This window comes from Scophthalmus maximus, chromosome 10 (genome assembly GCF_022379125.1).
Source record: "Scophthalmus maximus strain ysfricsl-2021 chromosome 10, ASM2237912v1, whole genome shotgun sequence".
In the NCBI taxonomy this organism is placed as follows: Eukaryota; Metazoa; Chordata; class Actinopteri; order Pleuronectiformes; family Scophthalmidae; genus Scophthalmus; species Scophthalmus maximus.
This window is the reverse complement of record NC_061524.1, coordinates 10,032,377-10,052,500: the sequence shown is the minus strand read 5'-3', so window position 1 is coordinate 10,052,500 and position 20,124 is coordinate 10,032,377. Positions and strand designations below refer to the sequence as shown.

Here is a 20,124-nt window from a genome sequence, read left to right as displayed (position 1 = left end):
GGATAAACTTAATGAGAAGAGATTCAATTTTAGATTTGACTCTGTGTCCGAGCTAACCCAAATACGCTCCTCCTTTGACCCTGACTCTGTGTCTTGCGTTCTGCCATTTTCTGATACAGCTTGGTTTTGTTATGTGAAATCTGATTCATCTCCACCACCTCATCCTGCCGGTGCCAACAGTCAGAGTTGTGAAAGAGACAAGGGAGGCGTGGGCTGCTGATGAGCCCATAATGGTGGGTTCTGGCTGTCAGGCCGACATACAGGCGACTTCCACCTGACAGCCCTGACAGCCGAGCCGGGCTTAATGGGGTCGGCAGAGCAGCGAGCTGGGGAGGAGAATCCCCTGCGCAGATATTTCACCCCTCTCAGCAGTTTCCTCCTCTGTCTTCAACACACTTTCTGTCTCCTCCAACTCAATTCCAAGATACCTAAAGCGAAATCCTGCGAAACTCTAACTATTTAATATTTCATGAGTATTGCTGCTCAGTCGGGTGCATTAGTGTGTTCATTGTAAGCTTTTCCAGTTGAGTGCATATTGATTGGAATCAGAACCAGAACTCTTAATTTTTTTTGTTTTTCTTGACCTGTGAAGAAAGAGAAAGAGACTCACTGAAGAATGACTAACAGTTTTTTTCAGCTTTTATTTATCAAGAAATCACTTTCTTTCACATTTACAAAAATATTTTTTTAAAAATAGTGCTGAAGAAATTACTAGATTAATCAATATTGTGATTAAGAGCAACGTATCCAGCCTCTATACTGCATATGTGAGGATTTTTGTTACTTTTCTTTGTTTAAGACCTTTAAAAAAGAAGAAGGAAAAAAAAAAGATCTCTGGAATTTTTTTAAATAAAATTTTAAACGGGAAAATTATATATTTTATGACATTTTATAACCTAATTTCCATTTATTGAATTTGTTTATTAATTCATTGAATACTTTTTTTAACCAGTTGATTTTTTTTCTCCAAATCTACCATTCAATCAATAAGGAAAATGTTATTTTAGAAATTCAAAGCTTTTGCCAAGAATAAGGTGTTTCTCACCAAAAGACCAGGTCTAACAATCATTAATTGCATTCACTTCGTCATGAAACATCACGGTCTCTTTCACACACACACACACACACACACACACACACACACACACACACACACACACACACACACATATTGTTTACATTCATGTTTGCTGGCTTTCTTCTTCACTGCTGGGTGCATTACTGCAGGTCTTCGCAAGTTCTTGCCACCGACTGTCGGCCAGCAGAATAGCATGAAACCGGTGTTGCCATTGAACAAAATATAAAAAATATAGCTCCAATGTTAAACTTGGGTGTCTGTACTGATTTATTCTACTATACTATATTTATTTGTGCCACTGCGTAGTTAGTTAAACATCCCCCTCTTTTCCATACCTCAGTCTATGCTTGGGAGAGTGTTTGCCGTAAGAACATCCCCATTTCGCCATTCTGGTTTGTTTCTTCCTCTATCTAAAACTCTCCCTTTTAACCGCTCTCACTTTGAAGGGCCCTCAGTAGGAGGTGGGATAGCATTCGCTCCCGCTTATCTCTTTGAAATGTCACTCTGGGCAGATCCAAGCATTTCTTTTCCCTTCAGCCCTTGAGTGACTCATTGACGGAGCATGACATAAATTAACTGTATTGATTTGGTCAGACAGATAAATCTATTTTGTGTTGCGGAGTGACGATGTAATGCCAGTAGAGGTCATCTGTGTGTGTGTGTGTGTGTGTGTGTGTGTGTGTGTGTGTGTGTGTGTGTCACCTTGAAGTCTGTATTTGTGTGTCAGTTAATATAAGTGTTAAAAAGGCAGGGCTGCAGTGTGTTGGAGAGATGTAGGTCACGATGCCTTCTCTGTTTGAACACTACTGTAGACTTGGCAGATTTCCTAAGGTGTGATGGAGTGTGTCTCTCTCTCTCTTTTCTGTCATCCTGTAGTATGTAAAAAAAACACCATATCTACCCGCACTGTCTCTGATGGGACTTTTCCCGGAAGTCGTTCCGTCTAGCTGCACAGATCTAAACACACACTCGACGTGCACCACGAATGAAACCATCAACTGCATACCACACCCCCGCCTTGCTTCCACCACAGCTCTCGTACCGTCAGCGGTACAGAGGAGGCTCGGTGTGATGGGAGTTGGCGCTCTACCTCGCAGCCCAGCTGTAAGTTTGGCAAGGAGGCAGAGAGCTGTCTGTGATGATTACTTGATGGATTGATTGAGGTGGATGTTGAGGGGTGTCTCCACCGGTGATTCCAACCCATCTGCTCCCTTTTATTTCTAGTTTTCCACAGATGGAACTAATCCAGAGCCTCTCGGGGAATTGTTCCAAGACCATTTGGTCGTACAGAAAAGGAGTTGTAACAATCCTGTGTGTAATAAATCATGTTCAGAGTTAAGTTCATATGATGAAAGAATGATTTATGAACTAGGGCTCAGTATAATGTCATAATCGATGAGTCCAATGAATATTTGTTTCAGTTAATAAATTCAGGATTTGGTCTTGAAATGTGAAACATGCCTTTGCGTGACAGTTCAAATGTATTTGATTAAGAGAAAAGCAGTAGTATGAATGTAACCTTAGGCTGAAACTTTAGTTTATCAGATCATTACCCAGAAAAGAAAACAAGAATCAAAATCGTTGCGATTAGATATAAAATCTGTGTGTGGAAACAAAGCAAGCTGGTTGCTACTTCAGCTGAGGTGGCACACATGAAGGTTTTCTCTCGGGTGAGAAATTCTTAGCCTGATACAGCGGAGTAGAAGCCAATGATCTGGCATCAAGCGTGTTACCCCTGGAGCCTGTAAACTTCTCTCCCACACTGTATTTACTGCTGAAAGAAAGGCCGCGTGGCTCTGACCTGTAATACACAATAATAAAATAAAGCTTCCTGAAAAGATTCCCCGAAGACGCCATCGATCGCTCCAGCTGCCAGTCCTGGTGTGTAATAAAAAACAAAAGCGTGATGGACTAAAAATACAACACTGTAGCATAGTGTCATCGTTTCCCTGTCCCTAACAATTTTCTCTACGCATCTCAAGTGTAACCAACCTGAGGATTGTGCTTATATATGAATTATGTTCACAAAAATATGTAGATCTAAAAGAAAATAAGTGCATCCCTACAAAAGTGGTTAATAATGAGCCGACAGTGTAGCGACATTTTTTTTTTTATCTGTGTGGGATGTTTGTGTTCAAGAACACACCTGACGTTCCTCTTTTATTTTGGCACTTGCCCACCTTGGATGCTGGGACAACTTAAGGCGGTGCACATGTCTATCTGACACTTTTCTTTGAAAAGGTGCATGTCATTTATGTAAGGTGAGGGGGCATTTCAGGCAAATATGTTTATCCTCAATACATCTTGTTTGACCTGCCTCGGTGCGTCTTTTTTTTCTTTCTTTTTTCGAAATCCCCATCTGTCAGCTTTAGCCACCTGCAGCTGAGACAAAGGTGATGAAGAGACCGACAGGCAGCAGCAGGATGAGGAGGGTCAGAGATGAAGGGATTACCCTTGGCTCATCCTCAACAGGCTTCTTGATTAAACATTATTGAAAGATCCCCCCTATTTAACTTGGCTCTAGACGTGCAAGAGGCCGTGAAGATACACACAAGCGCACACACACACACGCACACACGCACACACGCACACTGTCAAGCAGGTGTGGGTATACTCAATGGACTGCAGTGATGGACCCTGACGTCAGGTATGATAAGACTGTGCAGATGAGGGCCTGCCTTGATAAACTATGGAGATGGTTCCTGATGAGAAGTGTGGATGGAATAGCCAATCAGACTCCTCCCTCTGCCTCACTGAGATTCTTTTTTTAATTAGCTGTAATCTTATTATTATTATTATTATTAAGAGTTGCTTTACTGAACTGGAATAAAAATGACTTTACTCTGTTATTTTTATGGTAGAAACTAAAATTATAGAGATGGATGACTTGTCTTATTAGTAGTGAGTTAGAATAAACAAGTGTGAAAATCGTCAACTGTGCAAGAAAATATTTTTCTTGGTTGATCTGTAAGTCTGTGTGAAATCATAGATTATGAAGATTAATTGTTTAGCTAATAGATGTACGTGCACCTCTGTGACAATTCTTCTGTTGTAACTTTCTTTCATCTGTCCTCCTGCCTTTGCTTCTCACGTTGAATCCATATCGCCTTTCACGAAAACTGTGACAGTGTCACGGTAAAATGGAATCTAGTTGTGTTCTGTCTCTGTTTTAGTGCAAGTCACTCTACCCATTTCCTCCAGTGACATGTGGGTAACTGGAGCGGAAAATGTCTCTCACACAAAAAGCTTGTCCACAGTGTCATGAGGGGCAATAAAAAATTTAAGTGTGCGTGAGCATGTGTGTGCGGCGCATCATGTCCTGTCAAGGAGATGCGTCTCTCTCTGAGCTGATGGCACATGACTGTGTGTGTGTTCGACTGTCACATCACTCACGAGACAAGGGATTTTCTCTGTGTTAGGTCTGATAATTTTACGACAAAATAGTTCTGTTAGCCATTAGTGTCTAAACACCAAATTCCTCCACGAGGAATGGTTGCCATGGCGTACACTTAATGAACGGAAAAAGCAGTAAAATGTTAACAGCGGCCCAATTCTAACCCTCTATCATTTACTTTCCCCCTCCTTCTCTTTTCCAGTTCTGTCCATCCAGGCTGCCGCCATCCAGTTCACCAAGGAGCCCAAGTCCCAGGATGCTTTGCACGGCCGCAGTGCCATGCTGCGCTGCGAGGTCAGCGATCCGGCCGACATCAGCTACGGCTGGCTTCACAATGGCCAGCCTCTGGAGAGCAGCGAGAGGCGCTTCCAGGAGGGCAGCAACCTCAAGTTCACTGCGGTGGACCAGCAGCTGGACGCAGGGAACTTTGAGTGTGTCGCAGAAAACGCGGTCACGGGAGAGATGCTCCACTCCACCAATGCCTCCTTCAATATCAAGTGTGAGTGATTCATTTCAAGCCTCATTCTAGGAAAGAAAAAAACAAAAAAACTTTCATTTCCTGAGTGAAAATTGCCAGCTGACAGGGTTTCATAATGGCAACAAGGGTGTGCATCCAGTTTCTGGATCAAAAAAGCCAAACAAAAGTCACCGTATAAGATGACAGGTAGTATGAGCTGAAGGAATGTTTCCACCTTGTTGCCTTGTTCTTTGTGGCTTCATCTCCCTCTCTCCAAAGGAAACTGGATATGTGTGCCACCCAGCATGTGTTTTTTGTTGCTTGTACCTTTTTCCTGCGTTGTGTAACGCTCTCTTTCCCCCTATACTCTCAAAGGGCTTTTGGCTGGAAATTACTGAACAGTCTTTGACCTTCTAGCCATATTATTATTTAGGGTTTAGTTTAACACTGCACCCCTTGCTGTAGCTTTTTTGTGTCATGTTTTTCAATCTGCTCCACTTTCTTAAGGCTTTTTTTTCCATTTAGGGGAGGTACCATTAGTACCTTCATTTTGTTGTTGTAGTTTTTTTGCCCCAAATCCAAAGCTGTGTTACCCTCTTGAGTCTCAGAGGAAGCCATGGGAATTCTGCACAGCCACATTTTGGGATAAGTAACAACCTTGTTGGTGTATTGTGGAAGGCCCTCAGGTACCAGTTGGTACTGCAAAGCCTTTGTGTCTTGCAAACACTGAGTTTGAACCGATGGCAGTAGGAAACAAAAAGTGAAGCAGGGTGAAAAATGGCTCCATCTGGAATATGTTGTGCACTTTAGCTACATTCAGCCGGGATGTTTTGTCTTTGCGGTGCTGTTGCCAGTTCAAAGGCTGATTACAAAAACGGATAAGTGTCCGGACCTCCTCGTAGCAAGCAGAGATAAACTGGTAGGGACAGACAGAGCGAGGGAGCAGAGGTTTAACCTCTTGCTCTGTGATGAGCCTCTGCCGGTGGATATTTGTGTACTAAAGTATGTGCACTTTGAATACTTTAGAAGGAGAACATCACTTTTCCAAACCTCATCTGATCTTTAGGGAACAGATTTTATGTTCTGCAATTAAACATGATCTATTGTGTCAGTGAAGTCCAACTGACATCCTCCCACAGATTATGAAAGAAAAAAAAAAAAAAAAAAGTCAGACATGAAACACCAGTTGTTGAGAGCTGACCCAGAATAAACTGTTTTATCTGCCAGGTCATTAACATTCCCACGCATTGGAACAGGGAGGCATATTTTTATTGGAAGGGGAAGTTGCCGTAAAAAAAAATCATTTTCTTTTTCTCGCTGCACTCATTTAATCATGGAAATGTACAGGCACTTGTTTATGCTAGAAGGTGGAATTATGCATTACTTCCATACATAAAGAAAAGTGTCAAATTAAATTCAAGTCTATTCTGGTAACAAGGTGTGAATTCATCACAAACCCTGCTGCAAGATCTGGGCCAAGTTCAAGGCACACGCCATAAAATCATCTGCCTTCTCTTTGGCCCTGCTGCAATAATCAGTATTTCTGTATTAATAAATTCCAGTGTACCACAGAGCCCTGGTTCTGTAAACTGAAAACACCGTAAGGGACTTTTTTGAGAGATTCAGGGGCTCCGGCCTTGTGGTTAGCATGTCTGTCTCCCATACCCGAGCCCATGCCGTCAAAACATAAACAACAACAAAAAGAGAAATGATCTCAGGCCAAAATATAGTTAATGTGATTGAAGTAAATGTCTTTGAATAAAGTTATAGAATGTTTTAAATTTGCTGCTGAAGTGTCTCTTACCAAATCCACAATGAACACAATGCTGGTACACTGCGACTACACATCTTTCTCTTTTCAGATATGACAGTTGTGCAGCACATGAAGCAGACATGAGCATCAGATGCGTAGATATTCATGGATTGCACCAAACATCGGTCTGAAGATCATCAGTCAGTTCAATACAATAGCTTTGTGGCAGTTAGATAAGAATACAGCAACTTGAGCGGATTCATCAGGCGTGACTTTAGATAAGAAACTGCCTGTAGTAAAATTTCCATCCTCTGTTGGAGGATTAATAAGATAATTGACAGCACGGCACATACATCTCAGGATCAAACACACGCGGTAAGGCAGCACACAGTAGTAAATCATCCCTAATCACTTCCGTACACTACATTTGTCAACACATTTGTCAGTCGGTCCTAATGTTCGTGTCTGGATCACTTTGGGTGGATCAGACTGTGTTATGACAGATGTTCTCATATTTCCCCAACATACATTTAACGGGCGATAAAGTCACAAGCAGCTTTAAGGCGAAGATCCCCTCTGGCATTAATCCTGTATGTGCGTTCGCTCATGTGTATGCTAGATTGCGTGCATAGTAGTAATGTGGGCTGTGGGGGGGGGTATTCCATATGTACTGTACATGGGCGGTAGTAGTTAGTGTCCCCCCCTCCCCCCTCCTGCCCTCTGCAGAGAGAGAGAGAGAGTTAATTTGTCTTACTCTCAGTAGTGGGTGGTCAAATCCTGCCAGTTGAGAGTTATTCCTAGTAATTACCCCCCTCCCCCCCTTCTGTTTTGTCTAATAGTGGTTTTAGCCCCCCAACCCCCCTCCTCATCCTTCTGTCCCGCCCCACCACTGGGCTTCCATAGTCAGTCTGCGTCCTGCAGAGGCGTCTGGCTCGGTCCTCGCTATTGTCACAGCGTGTTTGTTGGTCCTGGAGGCGACGCTTCGCTTGACACTCGGTAACATGATGAACACCGACAGTGTTTTGAAGTTCAATGACAAAACTTGTAGGAAACAGGGAGAATTTTTTTTTCTCCCAATTTAATCTTTCAAATCACAGTTTCTTGCGTGCGCCTACACACACACACACACACACACACACACACGCCATCCTGGTTTAATCACACAGCTCTTGTCCTTAACCTACATTTGTTCAACAGATGCGTTTCAGAGCGTCCTTGCTGACGGCTATTACAGCTCTGCTTTTTCCTCATTCTCTCAGAATCCCTACAACTCCCTGCAGAGGGACTTTGCTCCAATGTCAGAGTCAGTTTTTTCCCCCCTCCTCTTTTATTCCTCCTCTCTATGCTTTGTCACGGCAGCAGCAACAGCATCTCTCCGAATTGCTGTAGTTTGCAGCCTTGCCCGTTGACCTCTGTCAAATCTGACACATCGTCACTTTTTTACCAGTATTGTGCTCAGGCACGTTTTTTAAATTTCTTTTACAAAGTTCACTATATGAAACCGCTCTTCCGCATGTTTTAGGGGATTTAGTTATTTCCATACCCATATGGTGCTGTCAGTCATAATGTTACCCCCAGCACCTCCCTGGATAACTCGATCCACCTCTTCCCCATGGCAACAAATCAGCTCATTGAGTGAAACACACACACACACACACACACACAGACACACACACAGAAACACACACACACACACACACACACAGACACACGCACACACAGCTGCCTTTTGGCATAGTGAGGGATGAATGGTCCCAGCATCTGCCTCTACAATATCCTCACTCAACAATTCATCCGTTATCATCCCTGTGTTGATGGAGCTTCCTGTTCTGTCTCCAACATAATAATTATACTCTCCTAATTATGGCGTTAGCTGCCAGGCCCGCTCCAACACTTAGTCATGCATTCTGAGAGGGATTACGGGGAAGAATTTGCCACTAATATGTTATGAAAGAGCGCCTTCTGTTTGCGGAGCGGACAGCTGGAGAAACCTGAACTGTGAACCAGGGCAGTGAGCGAAGTCAACGGTTCGAGTGTGTCAGACTGTCAGAGAATCCAGGTCAAATTTGAAATTAAGTAAAAACCAAGAATATCATTTAACCCGTTGGAGGGCGAAATGAGTCTGGAGGGGTAGAAATTTCCACAACTCACAAGGCAGCTTGTGTTGCGAAGTGATTATTGTTGTAGGGGTCTGCATGCATGCCATACATCCTACCCACTTCCTTAAAGAAAGACATTATTTTTTTGTTTTGTTTTATTTGTTGAAGATAAAAAGCAGAAAAAAACACAGGCTCGTAAAACCTTGCCGTAGCTGCTGAGGTTGACAGTTTGACACCACCTGAGAACTGGACACACCCACCTGTTACTCCAGACAGGTTGAGACAAATTCTTACGATTTCATTTGCAAATGACTGACGGTTGTTCTGTGGATCATACTTGTTGTTTCCATCAAACTTTTACTCACCCTCTTCTCCTCCTCCTCCTCCTCCATGGTGACTCATGGTTTCCCCCTCTGGTTTTTCTATTCCTAAAGCTTCCAGGGCTCTAATAGCAGGTCTGCCTCAGTGTCTGGTCCCCAGGTCGCTGCAGCTTGGAAGGCCTTCATCATCACCTCCTCCTCCTCCTTACTGGAACGGCCTTGAGTGAGGCACACAAACAATTAGTATTCTGTACTAAAGTGTCAGACATTTGAGTGTGTATTCACACACAACATCATTAAGCGTGTTTCACTCATCACCACCACATACACACTTGTTCAATGTAACACACCATCACAGTTGTTGGGGCATCTGTGTTTGGATGGAGCTAATGAGCGGTGCCTGGCTCAGATGGGGGATATAAGCCAGAGGGATTTAGGCTCCGTTTCCTTAGAGATGGTTTCCCATGATCCTCTTTGTGCAGAGACCTGCCATGTTCCTGTTTAATTCACTGTGACAGGCCTTCCTCTAGCGCCCCCTCTGACCTCACAGGGGTGCTGCCCCCCCGCATCTCCACCAATGTCTTAGGTGGAGGCTCATGCCATGCATATTTCATACATGATCCACACAGGAGCAGAGATGCAGCTGCACTATTTGAGCCAAAAGCCATAGGAATGGAGCTCAACATGAGGGAATTTCTCGCGCACACACACACACGCACACTATATTCAAAACCCCCATAGACTCATGTATAAACCGGGGTAAACCAAACAAACATGCTGTCTCAGTGACGGCATGTACGCCCCCCAGTAACCACACAGAGTGTACAGTTACGACATCCACAGTTTATATATCATCACATAAATAACAATTAGCCCTTGTTCTCATTCAGTGTAAACTATAGCAAAGTATTTGTGTAGTCAACACACACACATCAGGGGAAAGGGGAATTCCAGCGTGGTACACTAAGCCTGTGCGAAGGCTGAAGACAACTTGGGTCTTTCTAAATAACTGTTGGAATTTTTATTTAATTTATTTTTGTCTGCTAAACTCTACTTGTGCATCTCGCTCAGCAGCAGGCAGCGACTCAATCAGGAGTTGAGTGATGCCTACATCAGATCAAAAATAGCACTTTTATGGCTGATAATACATTTCTGGCTACAACAAAAAGTCTTATCTTACAGAAAACCCTGAAAAACACTTTTTGACATGCTGTATGTAGTTGATATATGTCCCTGTGTACTGGGGCACATCCTGGGTCGTTTCTCACTGCACCGTGCTGCTTTCAGGGGACGCCTGTCACCATCTGTTTTCTCCGTTTGTTCCCTTGATCATCCGTCACTCAGACACTGTTGATCAGGTTTCGTATGTGAGTGACGTCTCATCACTTTGTTGTGGCATTTGCACTTGCAGTGGTGCAGCAGTGCAGACACCTCCGATCAGGTTCAAAGTATCTTACCAACATTTGAACATTTTGTAGACGATGAAGGGGGGGTGGCTGTTGCTAAAAGTGGAACATGTTCCCCTTCATCCTGTGTTCATGGGCTGCTCTGACAGCAGAGTAGTTGTTTTAACAGAGTGAGTCAATGGGCTGTCCATTAAATGTCCATAAAAAGCACTCGCTCCTGTGAGTGAAGGCTACTGAAACGCTGATGTAAGCTGACCCAGTGATGCAGTAGCTCCCTGCTCTGTCTCTCTCTGTCTCTCTCTGTCTCTCTCTCTCTGTGTGTGTGTGTGTGTGTGTGTGTGTGTGTGTGTGTGTGTGTGTGTGTGTGTGTGTGTGTGTGTGTGTGTGTGTGTGTGTGTGTGTGTGTGTGTGTGTGTGTGTGTGTGTGTGTGTGTGTGTGTGTGTGTGTGTGTGTGTGTGTGTGTGTGTGTGTGTGTCACTGTGCTGTCAAAGCCATTAGAATGGCCGTGTGTCCTGCGCGGACAGAACAGGACAGGACGACCACTTATCTCAATTTTTTCTCCTGTCCCTCTCCTCGGCCGTTCCTCTTGTCCTCCTTCGCTCCGTCCCTCCTCCCGCTGACCGTGGCCTCTTGTTTTTCCTTCTCCGCAGGGTTGGAAAGTGGCGGTGTGACTCTGAAGGAGCCCACCTCAGAAGGAGAGATCGAGAGCTCAGCGCCGGTCACGTTGCGCTGTCATATTGACGGACACCCACGGTGAGTCTCCTCCCTGTCTCGCCTCAGGTTCAGAGTTTACAGGGTTAAGCCTCGTACTGAAAAACTATTCCCTCGTCCTTGTTGTCCTCTCTCACGCCGTCATGTTCCTCTTTACTTATTCCCATCTCCAACTTTGTATCTGATGTTTTTTTATTGATTTGTCTTCTTCACCTCTCATGCCGTCATCTTCAATTCTCGTCTCCCTCGCAGGCCGACATGCCAGTGGTTTAAGGACGGGGTGAAGCTGACGGAGAAGAGCCATCAAATCAACAACAAGGAGAGAACGCTCACCTTCAAGAGCGCCAGTCCGGACGACAACGGCCTGTACTACTGCTGCGCCAAGAATGCAGCCGGGCACGTCTGCAGCAACAGCAACTTCACTCTTAACATCATAGGTGTGTGTGTGTGTGTGTGTGTGTGTGTGTGTGTGTGTGTGTGTGTGTGTGTGTGTGTGTGTGTGTGTGTGTGTGTGTGTGTGTGTGTGTGTGTGTGTGTGTGTGTGTGTGTGTGTGTGTGTGTGTGTGTGTGTGTGTGTGTGTCTGTGTGTGTCTGTGTCTGTGTGTGTCTGTGTGTGTCTGTCTGTCTGTCTGTCTGTCCTTCGTATGGTAGTGTGTTGAGCCACTGCAAAAATTTCAAGATAGATTTCACATACTTGAAAATGAAAAAATAATGTTTATATTATGTTTCTATCAAATTAAATAATTTGACAGAATAATTTAAACTGTTGAATAATGAATTAATCCTTTTCATATAAGTGATGATTAGATTTTGTTTAGCTTTCAGTGAATTTTCCGTATTTCCTCACCTGCCAGGAAGTGTGGTGACGGGAGGGGATGTAAAGACCATTAGTGGTGAGAGAGAGAGAGAGAGAGAGAGAGAGTGAGCAGTGAGACAAAGTGCCTAATGTGATTACCAGAGAATGTGTTAGCACCTTCCTCCTCCTCCGCCGCCCACACAGACATAGACAAGATCATAAACATCTACAGAGCAAACCGTAACATCAGCTCCCTCTGTAGCAGCATGCTGTAGACACTGCGCAGTGACTATTTTGTTTTTTTTGCAGGCTCCCAACATGACTTCTGTTGTTTACTCTGCATGTGTGTGTGCCCCTGTGTATTATGCCCTCAGCGCATCACAGAGCTCGTACAGTATGTACAGCAGCACATCTGCACACGAAACCTGATGCCCTGTTCCACTCCAATTAGCCACCTGCTACACACACACACACACACACACACACACAGGCACGCTAGGTTAGCACCTGGGTGGAGGAAGAATGGGTAATTGTTGAGTTTCCAGTTACCCTGTTGCCACCCTCCACTCTTCTATAGGTCTTCACCTCGAGGAAAGGCTGACAGATTTAGACAGGTTTTCAATGCACGGTCACAGCTCTTTAAGTTGAGGCCTTCCCACCGACTTCCTGGGTGGGCCAGGTGTGCACGCTGTTCTTTCTTTTCTTTTTTTCCCCCCCTCACACCAACCAGTAGCCATGTCCTAATGCTTCTACTGGCAGCAAACCTCCATTAGCTGTGCAGATTTGAAATACTCACACGCATAAACCTGGATTATGGGTATTTCCGTGTTCTCGTTTCTCTATTGAGCTCAACACCCTTCAGCTTTGTATTTGGAGTATAACAATGTCTTGAAATCTGAGTGGTAATTACTTTTCCTCCGGGTTGTGCTGCACTGAAATCTCTGATTTTGGCAGGTCATTGCCTAGTCCATTGCAAAGTTGCCCAAAGCATTGGGCATTTTAGGGCAGCTGGCAGAGTAGTATGGGTCTAAAGAATGTGAAGAGGGAAAATACTTCTCAGTTTTAGAAATCACAAAAAAATCCAATAACTGCAAAAAAAATCCTGCATCTTTCATTGTAACAAAAAATGAGTCTGAACCCCATTTTCTTTGAGTAACGTGACTTAACAGCATCTCAGAGGAGAGAGATGATCTCCCATGTGTCAGATAACGGGTCCAGATAAGCTCTAGGGTCTGGTCACTGACCTCATTAAGTCTCGCGGGCCCCCTGAGGTGTTGACACGCACCGCCACCTGAAGGCCGCCTGCTGTTGGCAGGTTTTAATAAAGGCCCAGAGTATCCATGCAGATGTAACTTGATGGTCTAATGCCTGCAGATGTAATCACGCAGATGTTTGTCTACCTCTCTTTACAGATAAGAGTTTTCCGCGCCCCGTGGTCACTCCCGAGGACCAAGTGGTGCTTAGGAACGAGGAGGCCATGTTCCACTGCCAGTTCACTGCCGTGCCGGCCCCCACGTTGGAGTGGTACCACGAAAATGAGCTGCTGGCGAACAAGTCTCGGTATGTTCAGAGCTGAATCCTCCTCCTCTTCCTCTAACGCCCCCAGTTCTTCATCTTTCTCTACATTCTCAGACTCGCGTCTCCCATCGACTCCCTCTCCGTCTTGCCCTCGCTCACCATTATATAAGCTTCTCCTTCGGGTATTACTTTGAACCCAATGAGGTGGAACCCTTGCGTCGGGCTCTCCGCTCTCTGTTTGGTGTTTCAACTCGGGCTCAAGACGAATTGCACATTAAGGCATGTTATTACTGGAACAGAGCACTGTAAAGTTTCTCTGTGGTCCTGCTATACATCACTGGAGCGCGGCCTTCCTATCCAGCCTATCAAAGAAGACTTTGCAGCTCTCCCGTGTTCACGCACCGAGCGGAAAAACCCCTCTAGCTACAGTCGGATTACCAGCGTGTCCCCAGTAAACACATTAGAACTAGATAATAACCAATTTCTATACATCTATACATTGAGGTAAGTATACCCTCAGGGTTCGTAGCACCTCATGCTTTTACGAAGTCACACTCCACATGGAGAATAGGGGCCTGGTTTTTTGATTGTGAAGTGATTATTATGCTCGCTGAGCGAGTGAGGTGAGGGATTCCAATATCAATAGTTAGTCATTTGTGTAATGAGCCTGTCATAGGCGGGTTTGTTTCACCTAGGCAGTGATGACTCAGCACCAGGACTTCAGTGGGATAATTAATAAGCATGAATGATCACAAACACACACACACACACACACACACACACACACACACACACACCACCCAGGCAGTTTCTGCGATGGTGTTTGTGTGATGGGGGCTGATTATAACGGCAGAGGAATGCAAGATATCATCTGTTATGCACCTGCACTGTTTAGCCCCCTCCCTCCCTCCTCCTCCCCAGATTATGTATGAATATTTTTATAGACATAAAAACTCTGCCCCATGGCTCAAAACAACTCTACAGGCAAAAATAATCTGTGTGGGATCAATGTTGCTATGAAGATGGAAAAAAATTCCCTTGTTGATTATGTATTGTGTTGTTTTTTTTAATAATTTCCTCAGAGTAATGTTCCAATCTTCGTGTAGAAATAAACACAAGCTCCCAGAGCTGATTTCTCTCCTGCTATTGAACACAGAAGTAGAAAAGAGATGACACAGACATATCACCTCTCCTCAGGGAATCCACTGCAAACCATTCAGTCCTGCGTCTGAAACTCTCCTCAGGAATTACACGGCTGCCTAAATTCCTCCAGCAGTGCCTTTAATTATTCCTCTCTGCTTTACATATTCACTTTTCCCATGAGCTTTTTTTTATAACTTTGCCATGTAGCAGTGATGAGCTGTTGATTCGTCTGTTCTGTGTGACCGATTTTTCTGTGCTGTGTGCGATTTGCAGCTCCTTATCTGTCATCACTGGAGCTGGCTCTAAGGTCAGCCCTTAATTACTTCTCATCCTGTCCACCTCTGGCACGGATTCTCCCTTCAGCCTGCCAGAGGCCGGTCGTCAAGAGGGGCTTCCTAAAACACCAGACTTTGTACATCGACTATGTAGAACAGATAACTTTGCTTTCTGTGGACAAATTCTTATTATTTACTTCTATTTGGAGAAGCAAGCCAAGTGCAAAAATTTGGCACTCATGTATTGTCCTGTGTGGCAGAGCATCTTCATCTGTTGCTCCATCAGGCCAAAACACGTGCCAAGGAGAGTTGTCTGAGTGAGATCTGATGGTGGCGGCTGCACATTTCTGTGAGATTTGCTGGTTGGTTATGTACAAATATTTTCTGTTCAGCAACATCTTTATCTGATCTCCTACACTTTTTCTTATTGAAAAGATTTGACAATAACTTCAAGGTCTCCTTCTATAGTGAAGTTCACTTTGGATTAAAGCGTCTGCCAAATGAGTAAATGTGAAATAACTGTTTATAGGTCAGTGGATCTGAGAAAGTCTGAACATGCAGATTTCTAACCTGACCTGTTTCCTCTCTCCCGCAGCGTGTTTCTTCTGTCCAACGGCACACTGCTGATCACCCAGGTCAAGAACAGGAACACGGGGACCTACAAATGTGTCGGCCGTGGCCTCAGAGGCTCCCATGTTACTTTGGAGGCTTCCCTCCTCATAGCTGGTACACACACACACACACACACACACACACACACACACACACACACACACACAAATACTGTATTAATGCAGTTGTTTAACTGGTGAGAGATAAACACCTGTGATTCTGTAATCTGAGAGTGAGAAGGGCATCACATATTTATCCCATTTCACTCCATCTCATTCTGCTCTCTACTCCTGTCGTCTTCTGGCTCTTTCACTTAGAGCCAGATCTCTCCGATGATAATCACATCCCCTTATTGACATCCGGCCCAGCTGTATCCACTACACAACACTGACTGCTGGAGCATTTTCCTGCATCGACCTCCATACTATTTCCCCCCATCAGTCCAGCAGTTACCCAAGCTTGTTTAGCTCAACAAGCTTCCTCCAAAGTGGAACAGCATCTGGTGGAACAAGCAGCAAAAGTTATATCAGAAAACATCCCACAATGACTCAAATGAGCGAACGAGCAGTGTAATTACGCGGTTGTTAAATGTCATTAGAAATATTGCTGTGATTTCTCCCCGACATCATTCTGACAGGGGGAATAATGTAATGCACAAGTCAAGAGTCAAGACACATCCAGTATGTTTTAATATTGGACTTAACAGCATCTGTTCTCCTCTCCAACCCTGACTCCCCCAAAAAAACTGATTTACAGCTTTTAAATGGCTGTTTGAGCTTAAAGCAAGAACAAGCTGTAGTATCTTCTCATCTTACCAATCAGCCAGCATTTTGAAATGCAAGTGCAAGCAAGTCAAATATTTTGGATAAGCTTAGGGCTGGAATTTCTATGCGTTTCGTTGTCCCAAACACTTAACTCCCTTCGAACAGCCCCCTTTTCCCCAAGGGTTTTTGGATTAATGAGGTACAACTGTATCTGCAGTTTTAACCCAGTGAACCACAGCGCCATTTAAATACCTTAATTCACTTAATCTGATGGTAATCCCTGCAGGCATTATAGGCGGATTGTGTCACAGCAGAATGCAGCATTAAGGGACAAGTTTAAACAGTCACTCCATCATTGCTCCACTTCATTCATTTCTCTGCCCAACCAACCCCCACCCTCCCCCCTCGAAACCAGCTTGATTTCTCTTTCATCCACCAAGAAATGTGTGTTTTCTTCTGTTCTCTTTAATTGATTTAGATCTTCGACCCAAAGAAGGTCAGAGCCACTGACCAGCTTTCAGAGCGATGTTGGCCAATACAGTATTAATGACTTCCATTTGAGACCCACACAGTATTAAACCACACTGTAATGGGAGGTCGTCTAATTCTCTGGACTAGAGATCACATTCCACTTACTGTATAAGGGCTGCCGATTTTTATATGACCCGCCTCACACAGGCTCCAGTTAATTCCCATACTAAGAACAACCCTATATACCCAGTTTGTCTACTGTGCGCTTTGTTCTCTTATTACTCCGGTCTGTGCTACAAGTCAGAGGACTTTTCCTAACAAGACAGGAAATGTGTTAACAGATCTGTGGGATGGAATTAGGTGGTCTCATGAAATTAAAAATCAGAAATGTTTCACTGGCTTTGACGACAGTTTGATTATCAGGATTCTTCTGTAAATGGAAATCGTTTTCATCATTCAAATTGCTACTTCACGCTGAAAAATCTCTTGCTCCCTCTTCTCCAATCTACAGAGATAGACGACATGTTGTCAAAGATGTCCAAGGTTTTTGAGGCGGACACCCTGCAGAGGGTCGCCTGTCGGCCCCCACGTGGCAGACCGGAGCCCGAGGTGTGGTGGGAGAGAGGAGGTCAGCGGGTCCCCACAGAGGGCCGAGTGCACCAGGACGGCCTGGACCTGGTCTTCAGTCCCACAGAGGAGGGGGATTCGGGCACCTACACCTGTGTGGCCCAGAACAAGGCGGGACGCAGGACACAGGAGGTCACCTTCACCGTGGCCAGTGAGTCATACGCAGTCAATTCTAATATTGCTAATATATAGCTACTCCTTAAAAATACTGTCCTGTAATGCTTTATAAAGTTAAATACAGAATTATTTTGCTTGTTTTCATGAGGTATGTATTCACAACTAAACTAATGGATTATTTTATCATGTTGCATTATGGGAAATGTAGGATTAATTGTTTTTGGAGCTTTACCCATATTAGAGATGATAAAGCTATGATATCTTGAACTTTACAAGTATCCAAACTTTATTTCAGTGCAATACTAAGTCACTACATACAAATCTGATTAAATTAGTTAATTAGAGTCAGTTTTCTCCGTCAAAACATAGGAGCTACCATACGTCCTGTGCACAGTACTTGTACGAAATAGAATAAATGATATAATAATATAATATTACATAATAATATCATAACTGTTGTCTTTGTGTATTTCCCCCCTGGCAATATGGAAATAGTGGAATCACTATTTTTCTAATTTCCAGAGAACAACTAAGGTCGACCACGTAAAAGAAGAAGGGCTAACTTATAGGTCGTGTGTGTGTCCACAGCTATCCCTGTGTGGGTGACCAGGCCTCAAGACAGCCACTTGGAGGAAGGTAAACCGGGGTACCTTCACTGTCACGCTCAGGCCAACCCTGAACCTGAGGTCACGTGGCTCCGCAACAACATCATTATCACACCTGAGGTACACACACACACACACACACACACACACACACACACACACACAGAGTCCTGTTTCTGACATTATTACTCTAATAATAGCTTTTAGACTGTTTCACTAAAAAAAAACAACACTTGTGTTTTTCCTCCCCTCAGGACTCTCGTTTTAAGCTGTTCTCTAACGGAACCCTCAGGATCAACAACGTGGAGGTGTATGATGGACAGATGTACGGCTGCGAAGCCAAGACTGTAGGCGGCAGACTGTCTGGACAAGCTAGAGTCAATGTGCTTGGTAAGCTGCAGGGGGGAATCAGTTGATCAATATGTACAGCAGCTTATACATTGCGAGTTGATCCTCACACTGATGGAATGATAATATCTGAACCCATCTATCATGGTATAGTGAGTAATACAGCACTGGGAGAAGATCTTAAAACAAATGCAGTCATGCTTGTGGGCGTGTGTGTTTCCTTAAATAAGACAAGTATGTCCGTGTTATGTCTCGGGGGGCCTGCAGGACACCCACAGAGGTGTAAAATATGACTCGTGTGGGCCAGCTTCATTCCATCCATTTTATCTCCCTGATTAATTCCGATCTCCTGCTACAGAACTACAGTGATCGATGGCCTCTCATGTCAGTGTTTTGTCTGGCCAATCCCTGTTTATATGATCTCAGCCTCAGAGACTTCACTTGTTGTACTCATCAGATGCACATGTGTGCCTGTAGCCCCATTTGCCTGAATGTGTCTGAACACGATTTGCATCAGATTAGTGTCATTTCATCTGCAGTGCGAGTTGCACAAAAGAGGCTTTGACATGAACCCCCCCTCTCCTCCAAGTGTTTACCACGTGTGTAATGTGTGTGTGTTGTGTTTTGACTTGTGTTTCAGAGAAGCTTAAGTTCACCCCGACCCCCCAGCCCTCTCAGTGCCTGGAGCTGGATAACCAGATCACCATCCAGTGCTCGGCTAAAGGCAGAGAGAGTCCCACCATCCGCTGGACCAAAGCAGGTGTGCATGCTGCTGGCTTGACGTTAGCTCACGCTATCTTAAAAGAAGATAAGGATTGACTGCTTCTAAACAGAATCTCTCATCCACAAAGCAACAGTATCCCTCATTCTCTTTATGCTTATGATGACTAATGCTGTTTCCACAAGAATATGTAGAAACCTGTACAGAATCTGCACTGAACCGGGTGTGATGAAGATCCATCATTATGGATTATTTCACTCCTTCATCTGCATTGGCCATGATGGAGTCGGTTTAACCACTCGACTTCGCCATTCAGCACCAGACACAGCCCTCCTTAACCCCCCCTTCTCCCCCTTGTGTGTCTCTCTGTCTCCCTCTTCAGACGGAGGAGAGCTACCGCCTCGCGTGGAGCAGAGGAACGGCCAACTGCACTTCACCAAAGTCACCCGGAGTGACGCCGGCAACTACACCTGCATCGCTTCCAACAGCCTCCAAGGGGAGATCAGAGCCTTGGTGACCCTCACTGTGGCCGGTAAACAGCTTGCTCATCATCCTGGTTGCGTTACCATGTTGGTCATCAGAATCATATTATGCCAAGTTCACACCACACAATTTTTTGTCAGGCTTAAATTTTTTGAACTCCTCAACAAATGCCTCAGAGCAGAGCCAAATGAGGGGTTGTGGGTGAACTCTTGAAAGACACAATTCAAGAGGCTCTCCGACATGTCGCCACATCCAACTAGATTTCTTGCAAGCCAAGTATCTGGATGAATTGGCGACAACTACAGACAATCAGAGCGCAGGAGGGGGTTAGATTTTTTTTCTCAAAAAGGTATCATATTTGAGCAGGATGACACAAAAAGGCAGGAGGATCATTCTGACTCATTTGAACCTAAATGGTTATTTAG

The 20,124-nt window shown here is 44.4% G+C and overlaps 1 protein-coding gene across 1 annotated transcript in view; it reads left to right on the top strand.

Annotated features, from left to right (window-relative positions):
* The window catches only part of ptk7b (protein tyrosine kinase 7b), a 67,448-nt gene that overhangs the window by 40,788 nt on the left and 6,536 nt on the right, over positions 1–20,124 (top strand). The window contains exons 2-11 of the mRNA XM_035607120.2: positions 4,675–4,971; positions 11,159–11,261; positions 11,472–11,656; positions 13,428–13,575; positions 15,547–15,677; positions 17,310–17,576; positions 18,131–18,267; positions 18,402–18,537; positions 19,136–19,255; positions 19,599–19,748. Of these exons, the coding sequence (XP_035463013.1) occupies positions 4,675–4,971; positions 11,159–11,261; positions 11,472–11,656; positions 13,428–13,575; positions 15,547–15,677; positions 17,310–17,576; positions 18,131–18,267; positions 18,402–18,537; positions 19,136–19,255; positions 19,599–19,748 (1,674 nt within the window). The remainder of the gene's footprint in view (positions 1–4,674; positions 4,972–11,158; positions 11,262–11,471; positions 11,657–13,427; positions 13,576–15,546; positions 15,678–17,309; positions 17,577–18,130; positions 18,268–18,401; positions 18,538–19,135; positions 19,256–19,598; positions 19,749–20,124) is intronic.